This window comes from Sturnira hondurensis, unplaced genomic scaffold (genome assembly GCF_014824575.4).
Source record: "Sturnira hondurensis isolate 20B ecotype Veracruz unplaced genomic scaffold, ASM1482457v3 Scaffold0020884, whole genome shotgun sequence".
NCBI classification, from domain to species: domain Eukaryota; kingdom Metazoa; phylum Chordata; class Mammalia; order Chiroptera; family Phyllostomidae; genus Sturnira; species Sturnira hondurensis.
This window is the reverse complement of record NW_028093515.1, coordinates 3063149-3079274: the sequence shown is the minus strand read 5'-3', so window position 1 is coordinate 3079274 and position 16126 is coordinate 3063149. Positions and strand designations below refer to the sequence as shown.

The 16126-nt window shown below is 38.5% G+C and overlaps 1 protein-coding gene across 1 annotated transcript in view; it reads right to left on the bottom strand.

The window, feature by feature from the left end:
• The window catches only part of UBA2 (ubiquitin like modifier activating enzyme 2), a 43610-nt gene that overhangs the window by 3650 nt on the left and 23834 nt on the right, over positions 1–16126 (bottom strand). The window contains exons 11-16 of the mRNA XM_037030732.1: positions 14229–14322; positions 14014–14126; positions 8433–8588; positions 6926–7022; positions 2535–2640; positions 622–758 (exon numbers count right to left, since the gene is read on the bottom strand). Of these exons, the coding sequence (XP_036886627.1) occupies positions 622–758; positions 2535–2640; positions 6926–7022; positions 8433–8588; positions 14014–14126; positions 14229–14322 (703 nt within the window). The remainder of the gene's footprint in view (positions 1–621; positions 759–2534; positions 2641–6925; positions 7023–8432; positions 8589–14013; positions 14127–14228; positions 14323–16126) is intronic.

Genomic DNA, 16126 nt, shown 5'->3' with positions numbered 1-16126 from the left:
CCAAAGAATACCAAAGACCCAGGGTCAAAGAAATGAAAACAAGTAAAAAAATTGGTAACTTTTACTTTCCAACTTACAGAATGAAGAGGGTGTTTGTGGTCTGTGTTTGTGTTAGTAAACACCCAAATCCAGCACAATAAGGCACCAAGCACCAGCACTGAAAACCCAAGGAAAAAGAGCCTCTGGCGCATTTCCCCAAAGTCATACTGGTTCTGAGAAAACTGTGAAATGCTATAATTCTATACTCACTAATTCACCTGCACACTCAAAACAGATGCACTGATTTGTCACCCCTAAGTAACACAGGGATACAAAATCCAATATTACTACCACTACTACTACTAAGAATGAATGGTCTTTATTTAATAGTAAACTCACTGATATTTCCAGTTGTAAAAATCCACTAACAAAATACTAACAAAGTGTTTCCAGCCTTAAATGGCTTCATGGGTCATACATTCAAAACTCCATTAAAACGATCAATGCCAAAGCAATACATACCTCTAGTGGTCCTATGGATTTCTACTTTATGATCAATGTTCATTTAATAATCATAGTTTGTTGTTAGATAGTCTTGCTTGTTGGGTAATTAACAACCTGCTGGCTGGGGCCATGACTCACCTGTGGACGTGGAGGGCTGAGCTCCATCGTCACTGCCATTGGTTATGCTTTTGGCAGCACCTTCAGCTTGTTTGGGCCCCACTTTTTCTGGAGCATCACCAACAACTTCAAATTCAACATCCTTCCCCAGGTCTTCACTGTAAGAGAACACACATGATAAAACTGGACCAGTGCTACCAATATTTACAAAGCAAAGACACACCAGAGAGATACTGTTCCCTCAACTTCAAGTGCATGGTATGTACACACTCAATATTTGGATTCTGATTTTTCAAAGAGCTAAAATAAAAACAAGACTATACATAACGTATTTTTGTGATAATTCAAAATCTAACTCCAATGGTAATACCACTGTACCTCCAAATCAGAGATTTTTTTAATTTACAAAAAAAATTGGTATTAGAGAGGAAGAGACACACAAAAAGAAACATGGATTTGTTGTTCCATGTATTTATGCATTCACTGGTTGCTTCTTTATGTGCCCAGACTAGAGATCGAACCCACAACCTTGGTATATTGGGATGACACTCTAACCAACTGAGCTATCTGGCCAGGGTCCAGGAAAAGGGTTTAAAAAAAAAAGTTAAATAATTTTTTTTCTGCCATACAGAACATTGAGTCTAAAACTCTATGGCCCAATGTAACTCGGGCATTATTTCTGTAGCTACTTTGTGAAAAGATTCTAGACACTCTACTCTGATCTTGACAAAAACAACTTGGTATTTTAGGATTAGGATATATGGATGCTGGGTTTCCACCCATTTTTAAGGCAGTACCCTGCTTTTGTAATGTGTTTCCAGACGAGATCGGGCGCGTTCAGGGTGGTATGGTCGTACACTGTAATGTGTTTCCAAAAACATGTATGAAAGCGGAATGCATGAAAGTCAAACAAAAGACTTGCATGTTATAAAGGAGATTGTGTTCCAGAGAGCTAAAATATATGATTATAAAAAAACCCTAACTGTGCCTCTTTTAGACACCATCTGATATATTTCCATTTTACTGTATATGTCCTTTCATGGTCTTTTCTTTCACAACTGAACTCAAGCACACCACTGACATCCAGCTGGTGTCTAACCGAGGCCAGAGATCATTCCAAGCATTATCTTGGACTCAAATGTCTGACTTTGTGAAACTTGTTTCTAACAACTCACATTCAGTTTTTCCTGTTATTTTGTTTTATAAACCAAATATAGAAAATACCATGTTTTCTAAACCACACAAACTGTATGTTTGTATGAAGATGGAGATACCAGCAAAACAACTGGACACAGCTGTTGGTTAGATGGTACCCAAAAGTCCCAAGTCAGGATGCAGTTTAGGAGTACTGATGCGCATGCACAAAAATTGCACCTTGTTCAACAGATAAAATGACCAAAGTAGAGGACCATCTATATTTTAACTGTGTCATATATATGCAAATATTCTATGATACAATTATTTTGAATGGCTTCAAAGAATGTAAAATCAAATAAAAAGAAAAATCTATAACCCAGAAATCTATACAGAATAATTTTTAATATTCTCTTGTTCTTCTTACAGATCACAAATGAAGTTATGTCTTCCTTTCTTCTAGTAAATCTTTAAAAATAGAAATTTTTATTCTATTTCAATTATTAAAATGAACTCACCTCTGATTATAACTATTTGAATGCCTGGACTTCTACCCTCTTTCTGATCAGCCACCTTTGACAACAGTTATCCTTAAACATTTTTTGTCTATCCCTTTTATTTTCGAATACCCAAGTTTTTCTGTAGGTCAAACCTCAAGAAATTTTGTGGCCAACTCGAGCAAATCTACTGTGCAGTTTCAAATGAACAGTAGGGTTGAAAGGGATTTTTTATCCATCCACCTTATCTTAAGTGTATATATGCAAACAATTTCTTATAGTTAAAATATTAATAATTCCTACCTATGAAGGATGTTGATCAATAAAGTGTAGTCCTGAAGGAAGTCGTCTGCTTGAAGCCGGCTCCCATTTCTAATTCCAAATTCTGACAACTTCTTGTAATTATTAGCTACAAAATTTTAAAGAAATTTAGGTACTTTAGTTATACCTCTATGGAGCAGTCATGTTAGTTTTAAAAAGCTGACCCCCTACTCTAGGCTGAATTGTGTCCCTCCAACTGGTATGTTGAAGGCCTAACCCCAACCTCAGAATGTGACTGTATTTGGTTAGCACTTTTTAAAGTGATTAAAAGGCTGTTAGGGTGGGCCTTGATCCAGTCTAACTGGTATCCTCTTGAGAAGCCAAGGAGAGAAACCTCAGGAGAAAACAAACCTGTAGGCAGGCACTTTAAGACCTCTAGCCCCAGAGGTATAAGAAAGTAAATTTCTGCTATTTAATTCACCCTCTATCTGCATATTTTGGTATGGCAGTCCCAGCAAACTGATCCATTAAAATATCAGGCGCTTAGGAATTCATCCTTGAACAATCAACTGCTAAAACTACTTCAAAGGTGCCAAACTAAGAAATTCTGAGAAGCCTCTCCCATTCAAACCAAATTAATCCGGAATCCTGAAGAATCAAAGACAACCATACACACACACACACGCACACACTTTTGAAAGAGCAAGAGAAAGAAACATCACTTTGCTGTTCATCTTCTTTATGCATTTGTTGGATGCTTTTTGTTATGCACTCTGACCAGAGATTAAACCCAAAACCTGGACATTATTGGGAAGATGCTCTAACTAACTGAGCTACCCAGACCAGGGCCCAAAAGATATTCTATGTTGCAAACAGGTTTTCCATGACAGAACTTTTTAGCAAACTTTACCATTCAGAAATGTGAGAAAGTTTTAAATAAAAATTTCATTTTCAACATCTCTCAATGAAGAGCTAGTGATGGCCACCCCAAAATAAGTATTCCGACCTAGTTCTATCTTCCACATGTCATTTCTCCTTCATCTGAACATCCCCAGTATGCAGAATGTGCTTAGCACCCCGTTAGCACTCAATAAAATTTTTTTAAAATAAATTTTATTTATTTATCTTTAGAGGGGAAGGGAAGAAGAGAGGGACAGAACTATCAATGTATGGTTGCCTCTGTGAGTCGCCCCCGGGGAACCGGCCTGCAACCCAGGCATGTGCCCTGACTGGGAACCGAATCGCCATTGTTTGGTTTGCAGGCCCGCGCTCAATCCACTGAGCTACACCAGCCAGGGCTTAAAATTTTCTTGCATAAATTGTAAATACTCTAATAATAGAGTACTCTAAGAATACTCCCTCCAACCAAACTCTTAGTGTCACCTATTCTAGAGCCTTTCTGCCTTAATTATGCTTCCTCTCCTGCAAGTTAAAATGCTTCACTCTCCTGACCTGTACATGCACTCAATCCTCATCTACAAAACTGTTTCCTCTAGTAGGGGTGTCCAACCTTTGGGCATCTCTGGGCCACGCTGGAAGAATAATTCTTTTGGGCCACACATTAAATACACTGCAACATGTAATCATAAAAAAATCTCATAATGTTTTAAGTAAATTTACGATTTTGTGTTGGGCTGCATTCCACAGCCATTATGAGCTGCATGTGGCCTGCGGGCTGTAGGTTGGACATCCCTGCTAGAGGGAATTAGTGAATAATACTGTAATAACTACATGTAGTGACGGGTGGTACTAGACTCACAGGGTGATCACTTTGTAAACTGTGTAATTCTCTAACCACTATGCTGTACACCTGAAACTAATATGATATTGAATGTAAAGCTGTAATGCAAAACCAAAAACACACACACAAACCCCCCCAAACACACAAAAACAAAACAAACAAACAAACAAAAAACCCCTCACCTAAGGACATTTTTCCATTGCTTTTAGAGAAAAACATCAATTGGTTGTCTCCTGTATGTGCCCCAAAGAAGGATCAGAGCGGCAACCTAGGTATGCGCCCTCACCCACAATTCAACCTGTGACCTTTCCAAGTATGGGACGATGCTTCAACCAACTGAGCCATACTAGCAGAGCAAAAAAATTTTTAATAAAAAAAAATAAAGTCTTAAGAAAAGGAAAACAAAACCCTGGGCCTCCACCTTGCTCCCTATATACACTCTGCTTGAAACACTCAGCCCACTTTATTGTGTATTTGTTCTGTAGGGGCACAGACTGTACAGAACCTGTTAACCTATATCTACAGTTCCTGACACATACTGAGTAAACTATATCTTAATCCTAGTTATCGTGTTTAAATTTATGTCATTTCTTTTTTCAGTTATTATTTTTCATTGCTTAAAAGTAAAATGCTTAGAAAATATCTCCCTACCTAACTTTGAAAAACTACCAACAACTTCTGGTTCTTTTATAAATCTATTTTAGCTCTTTATTCTATCTGAAGTATCTTCAGAAAACAGTAATTCTTACCCATACTTCCAATCCCAAGACTTTCCACACATTCCCCACTCACTACAAACTCCTCAGACCCAACATATTCAAAACAGTTACTGTGCACGCCACCCTGTTTAATGAACATCATCTGTAAAGCCAGAGTCCTGGCAACAATCCTGTACAGGCCCAACAATCCTACTCTTCTTCACCCGAATTCACCCGAATTGCCCTAAATTCTGACCTTGCAAATATCAAGGCTTATCATCTGTTTCTACCTTAGTTAAAAATCCCTCACTCTCCTCATTTCTTTTCCTCCCTAACTGCTCCTGCCTCCACTCTCACACCCTTCCGCAGATTATACTAGAAGGTAACCACATTTACTGCTCCACTTAAACCTGGCGGAAGTAAGATACTGGGGGAAGAAGATAAACACACATCACATGCAGCCACAGAAGGTCTCCAGTGCACCTCTGGTGAGTCAGCACTGCCACCCCAGAGCATACCACCTTGTAGTGATACAAAATAACTGGCCATTCTCAAAGCCTTTTATGTTGTTTTTAAGTCATGCCTTTGTAGAAGCTACTCATTCTGCCCAAGTGCACACAACTCCCTTCTCTGCCCAGAGAGTTCTTACTTCAAGAACTGGTCCAAGAGTTCTTTTTACCTTTAACCTTCCCCAGTTTCAACTCATACATTTTTTCCATAGTATTTCTTAAACTGCAATAAATCTACTAGCTGATAATCTCTCCTCTATTCCAGGCTATAAATTAATTCAAACCGGAGACTACCATTGTTTTCAAGCTTGAATTATAAATATGTATGACTCTGCCTATAGCATAGGACTCCATGTGTGATTTGAATTAATGCCATCTCACCCTCAGCACCTGTATTTGGTGGAGAACAGCCACATTTAAGCCACTCAGATTCCTGGTCAGTTTCTATTTTTAAGGTCCCAGCATAAAAAGAGCTGGCTAGAAGTAAGAGGGCAGTCATGAACAACGTTTCTTTTTCTTTTTTTTTTTTTTTTTGTAAAGACAGCTGGCTAGGATAGGGCCCAAATATTCAACTAGACTCTTAAAATAGACTACTACCTAGCCAAAACATGGCCTCCAATTACTCATGACCTAACAGCCCAAACAGTTTGACAAGGAACTACAGCCAAGACGACACTTAACCAGTAAAGACATAGGTAAATAAGTAAGTCAATATAGAAAAAAAAAAGCCCCCAGATTTTAAAAGTAATAATACACTGGCAAGATTTGTCACACGAAGAAATCCACTAAAATGGTAACCCAAGAGATTCTAAGATGCCAAAGTAACAGAAGATCTGTGAGAGAACTTCTGAGTCCAATCCGACTGACTAGTGCAGGATGAAGGAGGCGCAACCAGAACCAATCTTCACCTAAGAAAGCTTAAACACAATCGAACGCATTGAACCTCGTGTAACAAATGCAATGACAAAAGAGATGGCTTTCTTGAGAACTTCAAAAAAGTCTAAAATCCCCAAACTAGGCACTGATTTTCAGCACTACTTTTTGCTCTATAGTGGGACTGGCTAGTAAGGCTTCCCCACTCCTGGACCAAACATCTAATAGCCTTAGATTACGTACTTTGATCTAATAGCCAGAACAATCTGCTCACTACCAAATTACCTCTCAGGATTCATGATACACACAAGGGAGTTCCTTTGAAGTGGACAAGAACACTGAGGTCACTAAAAAATGGTGGCTGTGTGCTGGTATCTCACAAAAATAGTTACTGAGACACACTGACAACACAGAGTTCCCAAAACCAGAACTGCTATGATCCCACCAAGGCAATGCTGTCTTGAAAGGGGCACCTTCTTGCCCACATGTTGCGCCTTTCAGCTGTGATACTGAGTAACACATATAATAAAAAAATAAACAAACTAATGTGTACCCTTTCCTTTAGGCATCTCCACCCAAATGAAGGAAGTGAATAAATGCAATGCATCACACCTTCTGTCTCTCCCTCTTCTGAAGATATCAAGATTGTTCCTTTCCCATCTTCAATTTGGACGTCTGGTGCTACCATAGCAAATTTTTCTTTCACAATCTACAGGAAAAAAGATTCAAAATATTAATATGTGTAATTAAAGACTATAAAAATAGACACTTTTTTCCCTAAAAGGTCTTACTTTCCCCTTCCACCGGAGAGGGGCAAAGTTGCTCATAAGACACCAGATGACAAGTAGGAAAGCAGTGGAAATGCACACAATTATCTTACACTCATGTTCCACCCTCATATTTGACCACTAATAGGATCAGAAACAACTTCCTCCATATGGGGGACTGAGAATTCCTTCACTGGCTCTTGGTACTTTGTTCTTCCCTGCAGATGAGGTACTGAGCTGGATGTACTACATAGTTCCTTACTCTATGACAATCCTGTATGGACAGATGTTTTACAGACAGAAATATTCTCATTAACCTGATTCTCAGATGGTCTTGCTCTTCCATTTCACTTTAAATTCGAAGATGAATCAAAATTGGTAATATTCTGTCAAATCTACCTGCTCCTAAAAAAAAAAGAAAATGGAGGAATTCTGAAGGTCCCTTTATTCTACAAATAGTGGAATTGCCTTTAAGCTCAAGAATGAGTAGATGCCAACTATAATTATTTTCTAAAGAAGAAGGTAGGAGACTGACCCTCTGCCAACCAGCATTCTAAGTCCTGCTATTTCGCCATCCAAAACATAAGATCTAATTAACCTGCTCTTATGTTCATTTCTGGGAGAAAGGCCATTCCCTCTCAGGAAACCTTTAGGACCATCAAGGTTTAGGAGGTATGTAAATATACAACATGATGATGGATATAATCAGAGAACAATCTGAAGTGATCACAAAAGTGAGATGTGATACCCACCGGGGCATTTTTGATATCTTCCCTAATAAAGGAACTAAACTAGCCAGTTTAGGAGGAACCTGAAAACCAGGCCACAAAACAGGACCAAACCCTAACCCCCAGCAACACTGTAGAGCGATATAGGTGAATGCAGGTATATAATGCTGATCTGGTCAGGGAATAGCTCAACACACCAGAATCAGGACCATCACCAAACTGTTTAAGGACACCTCCTGTCTGCCAAAACTACAGAATTTATACAACAACTGGGAAACAGAGCATGCAAAGAGTCTCTTGCCTGCCAAGATACTGTACCACCTCTGTAATACTTGTGGTACATTTTCTACAAATACAGCTCATTCCTTTCTGGGATGTGAAATACATATTCTGGAACCACAGAGAAAAAGCCAACAGAATCCCATGTGGTTGAGTGACCAACGCTATCAGAGCATCACATTTCAGTAGCCGGAGGCTTTCAGAGTAATTATGTGGCTTTTAGTTTGTTATTGCAGCACCACAGTAAAAGGCAAAAGAAAATGAGGGATTTTATTGTTGTTGTTTTGTTTTTAAGAAAAAGGAAAAAGAACAAACTTGGGTGAGAGAACGAGCCTCTACACTCACCTTATCTTGTAATGTGAGAACGGTTACTCTATGGACATTCAGTCGCACAGTCACCTCTGGCTTGCTGGCACACACGTAACAATTAGGGTTGGGAGGATCCAGTGCACAAGGCACAAGGAGCTTCTTTCTTGGGTTTGGTTGTTTATTCAAAAAAATCTTTGGAGGAGGAAAGAACATAAGCAGAAATCAAATTCAAGTCAATTTTATACATCATACAATTTGAAGTTGAATAAGGAAAATCATGACCGAAAGAGCCCGATTTTCCAAACTTTTCAAATTAGCTGCTATGTGAAAAGCTGAGCGTACTGAAAAGAAATCTCCTCGTACTGAAGATGCTAGGCTATCCTGCAAAGTAATTCAGCAACACCAAGGACTTAGCCATACTCATCTCTGGTGTCTTTAAATCAGCTTTTAGATGCCTTCCTGGTAGTTAGTTATTCTTATCAATTTAAACCCAACTTATCAACAAGACCAATACATTAATACCTCCAACTAATGACAGTGTTTTCATAAATGTATGAAACCAATGTGCTTGCCTTTCTTTTCAAATTTTCTGTAACTACATTAACATTTACATGATTAAGACAAAAACAATGTACTTCTGGCACTGTATGTAGGCACCTATTTACCATCTCCCTAATACCCAAACATAAAATAGTAAGAACCAAGGAACATTTAAAAAACTACATTTTAATTTAAAAAAGGCCCATGAGCGGGGGCCTGCGAACCAGAGGATCACAGTTCAGTTCCCTGCAGGCCAACTCCCAGCAGGGGACACACGAAAGGCAACCATACATTGATGTTTCTCTCCCTCTCTCCTTCCCCTCTAAAGATAAATAAATAAATAAAATCAAAAAAAAAAAAAAAAGGCCCAGACTTCTGGCCAACATGAAGGTATAGGTAGACACACTGGGCCTCCTCGCACTACCAAAAGAAGGACAACAATTTAAAAACCAAACCAACCAGAACCAACAGAAAACTGAACTGTAAGGAAGTCGGACAACCAACAAGGTAAAGAAGACACACTCATCCAGGAGGGGCAGAAACGGGCAGCCCGGCAGAGGACTCGCAGCCAGGCAGCGGCTAGCGGACCCAGCGAGGAGGCGGCTGGTAGAGCAGATGGTCCCACATTTGTGTGCAGATAACCAGAAGAAACAACTGGGGAGCTGGACAGTCTGCTCAACCCAGGGCCCCGGCACACGGAAGTAAAGCCTCAAATCACTGAATGAAAACATCTGTGGGTGTTGAGGAGGCAGCAGGAGAAACTCCCAGCCTCACAAGAGAGTTTGTTGGAGAGACCCACAGGGTCCTAGAATGCACACAAGCCCACCCACCAGGAATCAGCACCAGAAGGGCCCAGTTCGCTGGTGAGAAGCAGGGGAAGTGATTGAAATCTGGCAGAGAGCAGAGCAAGCACCACTGTTCCCTCAGACCCCTTCCCCACATATAGCACCACATCACAGTGACGTGATTACCACACTCGGGTGAATACCTATGGCTCTGCCCCTCACTAAGTAACAGGGGTGTCAAGACAAAATATAAATGGCCCAAATGAAAGAAGAGATCAAAGCTCCAGAAAAAATACAACTAAGCGTTGAAGAAGTAGCCAACCTATCAGATACACAGTTCAAAACATTGGTAATCAAGAGGTTCACAGAACTGGTTGATTTCCGTAGCAAATTAGATGGAAAAATGAAGGCTATACTAAGTGAAATGAAGGAAAATGTAGAGAGAACCAATAGTGATAGGAAGGAACCTGGGACTCCAATCAGTGGAATGGACCAGAAGGAAGAAACAACCAAACAGAAAAGAATGAAGAAACAAGAATTCAAAAAAATGAGGAGAGGCTTAGGGACCTCCAAGACATCTTTAAATGTTACAACATTCGAATTATAGGGGTACCAGAAGGGGAAGGGGAAGAGCAACAAGTGGAAAAGTTATCCGAACAAATAATAAAGGAGAACTTCCTCAATCTGGCTAAGACAACAGACTTCCAGGAAATCCAGGAAGCTCAGAGAGTCCCAAAGAAGTTGGACCCGAGGAGGAACACACCAAGGCACATCATCATTACATTACCCAAGATTAAAATGAGGGGGAGAATCCTAGAAGCAGCAAGAGATAAGGAGACAAATAAGAGGTAAGTTACCTACAAAGGAGTTCCCATCAGACTGTCAGCGGATTTCTCAAAAGAGACCTTACAGGCAAGGGGCTGGAAAGAAGTATTCCAAGTCATGAAATCCAAAGACCTACAGCCAAGATTGCTTTATCCAGCAAAGCTTTCATTTAGAATGGAAGGACAGATAAAGTGCTTCTCAGATAAGGTCAAGTTCAAGGAGTTCATCATCACTAAGCCCTTATTCTATGAAATGCTAAAGGGACTTATATAAGAAAAAGAAGATGAAAAATATTAACAGTGAAAGGACAGTAAACTCACAGCTATTAACAACCACACCTAAAACAAAAGCAAACCAAGAGGACAGCCAGATCAGGAGTGGAACCATAGAAATGAAGAACACACGGAGGGTTAGCAACACGGGAGGGAGTGGGAGGAGGAGAAGGGGGGAGAAGGTACAGAAAATAGCATAGACGGTAGGTAGAAAATAGATAGGGGGGAGGGCAAGAATAGTAGGGGAAATATAGAATCTAAAGAACTTGAGACACGTGGTTATAAACTAAGGGGGGAGAATGGTGGGGGAGGGGGTGTGCCGGGTGGAGGGGAATGAAGGGGGGGGAATACAGCAACTGTAATGGTATAATCAATAAAATATATTTAAAAAAGAAAAAGATAAACAGAAAATATCAACAGTAAAATAACAGCAAACTCACAATTATTAACCATCACACCATAAAACAAAAACAACAAAACAAACTAAGGAAACAACTAGAACAGGAGAACCACAGAAGATCACATGGAGGGTTATAAACAGGGGAAGGGGAGAGAGGGAGAAAAGGTACAGAGAATAAGCAGCATAGATGGTAGGCAGAAAATAGGGGGGAGGGCAAGAATAATATAGGAAATGTAGAAGCTAAAGAACTTATATGTACATGAACTATCACATGAACTAAAGGGGGGAAATATGGGTGGGAGGGGATGTGTAAGGTGGAGGGGTGTGAAAATAGGACAACTGTAATAGCATAATCAATAAAATATATTAAAATAAATAAATAAATTTTTAAAAAGGGCTCTAACCTCATACTACTATAAAGTTTTGAAACACTAGCCAGATTAATACAAATGTCAAGACAATACTAAAAGCTGATATATAAGTTGTCATCTGTGACTAACATGTACTATGGTATTTGCTAAGATTAATTCTTTTTTTTTTTTAAGATTCTATTTATTTATCTTTTAGAGGGGAAGGAAAGGGGAGAAGGAGAGAAGTACCAATGCATGGTTGCCTCCCGTGAGTCCCCCGCTGGAACTGGCCTGCAACCCAGGCACGTGCCCTGACTGGGAATCGAACGGTGATGGTGTGGTTCGCAGGCCTGCGCTCAATCCACTGAGCTACACCAGCCAGGGCAAGATTAATTAATTCTAAAGATAAAAACTTCCCAGATTCTCCCAAGCTTAAAGAAGTAAATTCCTCGGGAGGCAGTTAAGTGGTAGGAAGAGCCCTCCTGTATGAACAGTATTACCAGTACTACCCATTGTACAGGCAGGTCTGGAATCAGGGTACAATGGGGAAATAGATTTGTTGGATCTTGGGTGTCACTGATAAGGTAACTGTGCCTTAGCAAACTAAAAGTAATGAAAACAATCACTAACACTGCTAATACCAAGGTTAACACTATTAACTCTTCCTGAAATTCATTATAAACAAATAAAAGCCATAGATAATATCATTAACCTGAGGGGAACAGAGCTGAGATGGCAAAGAACAAAGGAGGATGTTATAAGAAATAGCAGACATTTTAATAAATTCAACAATTAGAAATGTCTGTGAGCTCAAAGGCATACTTTGGGCACAAGATAAATTAAGTCTGCTATAAAAGGGTAGAAATCAAAAAAGGAAGTTCTTAGAAATTAAAAATACATTAGCAAAAAATTTTTAATGAAAGGTGGCAGACGAAAAGATGGCAGTATGATTCTACACTCCTTCACCCTGAAATTTCATGAAAACAATAAGATATTTTAAGACTGCATCAATAATGGCACTGAAAAACAAGAGTACCATTGCAGACTAACTTTCTTTTTTTTTTAAAAGAAATTCCTGAAGGTAAATCGGTCCTTTTATTTCAACATTATAGTAAAAAGGGGAACCTAAATAGCAAAAATATTGGCTACAACATACATACACTTTTTAAATCCTCACCTGAGGATATGTTTATTGATTTTACAGGGAGAGAGGAAGGGAGAGACGGGTCCGGGAAGGAGAGGGAAATAGACATGGATGTGAGAAACACCAATTTAGTTGCCCCCGCCCCACAACCAACCAAGGATCGAACCTGCAATCCAGGTATGTGCCCTAATTGGAAATCAAACCCGTGACCTTTTGGTGCAGGGGACAATGGTCCAACCAACTGAGCTACCTGGCCAAGGCACCTAATAACATTTTTAAGGATTTTTTAAAATTGCTATGCTGGTAAGGGAGCAAAAGCATCTTCAGACATGGAAAGTCAACACAGAATGAAAGCAGGAATTCAAAGAGAGTATCCAAGTGGCTTTAATCTTGAGGTACACCTAAGGAGACACTTAAATAAAACAAGAACCTGCAAGGGGAGGAGAAAAAATAACAGAAAAATATCTTCCCCACAGAAATAACAAGAAAAATTACCTTGACCTTGGTGCTTCAAGGAGTGGGGGAACTTCCTTACAATTAATTACAATAATATAGGGCCCATGCAGATTTGCTGTCTGAATATGTATGTGGATTGAAAAACTAAAGAATTCTAAAATGGTCCCAGATTGGCAGGACCCCAGGAACTTAGATATCTAAATAAACACAAATCCTCTTTGAAGAAATATACCTTCAATGGCTCCTTAAAGAATTATCAAAGATACAATTTTAACAGGTACTAAGTCGGTTAAAAAAATCATGCACCATACAAGCAAACAATACACTGTGAGATGTGGCAGACATAACCATAGACTCATTCATAAGACTGCAGACGTTAACATTATCAAAGAATTTTAAAACAAATTTAAAGTAAAATGACTTAAAAGCAGGACTATCCACAGGGATGTAAAGTACAGCATAGGGAATATAGTCAATAATATTGTAGTAACTACGTATGGTGTCAGGTAGGTACTGGAAATACTAGAGAGAACACTATGGAAAGATTATGACTATCTAATCACTATGCTGTACACCTGAAACTAAGGGGGGGGGGGAACAGCACTAAATGTAAACTGTAATCGAAAAAAAAGGAGGGCACTACAAACCAAATTTTAAAACCAGAAACCTCAGCACTCGCAAGGTAATTGGAACAATTATTTTTTCACTGCTTTAAACCAGTTTTATTAATTTATTTTTTTAATTGTCATTTTAATGTGTTTCTTTATAAATTACTTTTTTTCCTCTGCAAATATTACTTTACAAAGAGGTTGAATTAAAAAAAAAACACAAATAGAAATACTCACTGTTCTACACTGGTCTATTTTTCCTGATAAAATCTTCAATCCTTCCAATACTATTAACCCAGCAATCACTGCATTAGTAGTAGCGATAGCAGGAATAATGTTCCCTGCCATTGCTAAAAAAATTAAAAATTAAAAAAAAAGATAAATATGTTTAACTGCTAAAAAGGAAAAGAATAATTTAGCATTTTAGAATACACAAGTACAAAGCAACTTACATTTTATATCAAATCTGCTCTTCATATTCATACTGAAAATATGCATCCTGAGGTTTGCAGCAGAGGTGACAAAATCCATTGCAGATGGGTCATCCTGCCAATAAGTTAAATAACTTAAAGTCTCCCCACAAACTTACTAATTTGCCTAGTTATACTTTCAGAACAATACTTTCACATGTTTGTTAACATTGCAGTCAGTGAAGCAGAACAAGAGATGGCCTTTGGGGAGAGGTAAAACCTCATAGTAGCAGGGAGACTGGATGAGTCGAGGGCAGGGTCTCATCATCAGCTGACCCGGGAAGTAATCTGACAAGAAGGCCATGAGCCACCAGGGTTATAGGAACTCATCCTGCTTCAACAAATGGACTGGACACTAAGTGTATATGGATCCAAACACCAATTCCATTCACTGACAATGGCAATTCTTTCCTGGGTCCATCAGTCAGTATAGGTTTATCTCGCAGATACTGCCAGTTCAGTTCCAGACCACCGTAATAAAGCGAGTATCACAATAAAGCAAGTCATAATCCTTTTGCTGGTTGAGGGTCCTGCCTTCAGTTTGTTAAAAAACACTACACCGGTGCAATGCAACAAAGCAAAGTACAATAAAATTAGGTATGCTTGTAATGATAAGGTTGTTTGACAAGCACAGATTTCAGGCAAAGAAAAAGAGGCTTTTTTCAGAAAGCTATTTCATTAAAGCCTCAGAAATACCTGGACAACTCCTTTCGGCTTTCCTTCTCAAAATTCCATTCATATACACACCACTCTCCTACACTTGCTACTCACAATCTATATTCTTCCTGAGACTATATCCTAGTCTCTTTAATTAGATTTTGGCAAGTTTTCCTGCTTTCCTGAGAAGATAGTATCCTACAGTTCAGAAGCACCAAAGAAGAAAAAGTACTGACAGGATGTGGATTCTCTATATAATTTATTGGCTGGCTGTGTAACTTCAGGGAAATCAACCTCCTTGACCCAAAATTCCTTAATATGTTAAACAGGGAAATTATATAAATATCTCATAAGGTTGTAGTTAAAATTAAGTTGAAATATTTAACAGTACCCAATGCAGTGTCCATAAATTACTTCCCTAGGCAATTGGCTAATCATGTTCATTAGGTGTAGATTTGATTCCAAAGGTAACAATTCCTACTTCCAAAGTTTCGTTATCTAGTCCCTGTGTACCAATGAAAACTTCCCAAATCCCTATTAAAATAACAATGGAAATATTTTTTCAAAGTTACTCCTTATAATACATATACCCAAGAGACTAATGTTCATAAGAATCCTGAAAATCTAAATTTACTAGCTTCATTTTTAGATGTCTGATTCAACCATAATTTCAAAATTTGCACACATAAAGTTATCTATCATCTTGGTTTGCTAAAACTGACTAAACTTTCTCTCACTTTAAAACTCGTAGCAAATCTTTACCATCAGAGAAACACATAAACTGTGTATAGATTATCACTTGCAGCCATAGAAAATATTGCCTACAGTTAAAAATAAATAAAACTCATTAAACCTCAAAATAATCACATCTAATTGCAAAATACTATTATACATTAACTTGTAAGGATAATGTCTCATTTTTGTGCTGAGAGGTGCCACAACTCCAAAATATTTATAATGTTCTCATCTCCAAAAGGATTTTGACTTTTAGTCACAAATCTATACTACACAAGAAGTTTTCTTAAGTCTGTAAAGTATTTTATTCCAAAACATTCACAATATTTCTCTAGCCAACATAATTAAAAACCACAAAGTTTTATGGTATTACCTGAATTAATGTATGAAAAACTCAGAGTTCAATGTAGTAATTAAAGATAAAAACATCCAAACAAAAGTAATACTATATCCTCAAAATCTGGCAGAATAAACAATATTCAAAAATT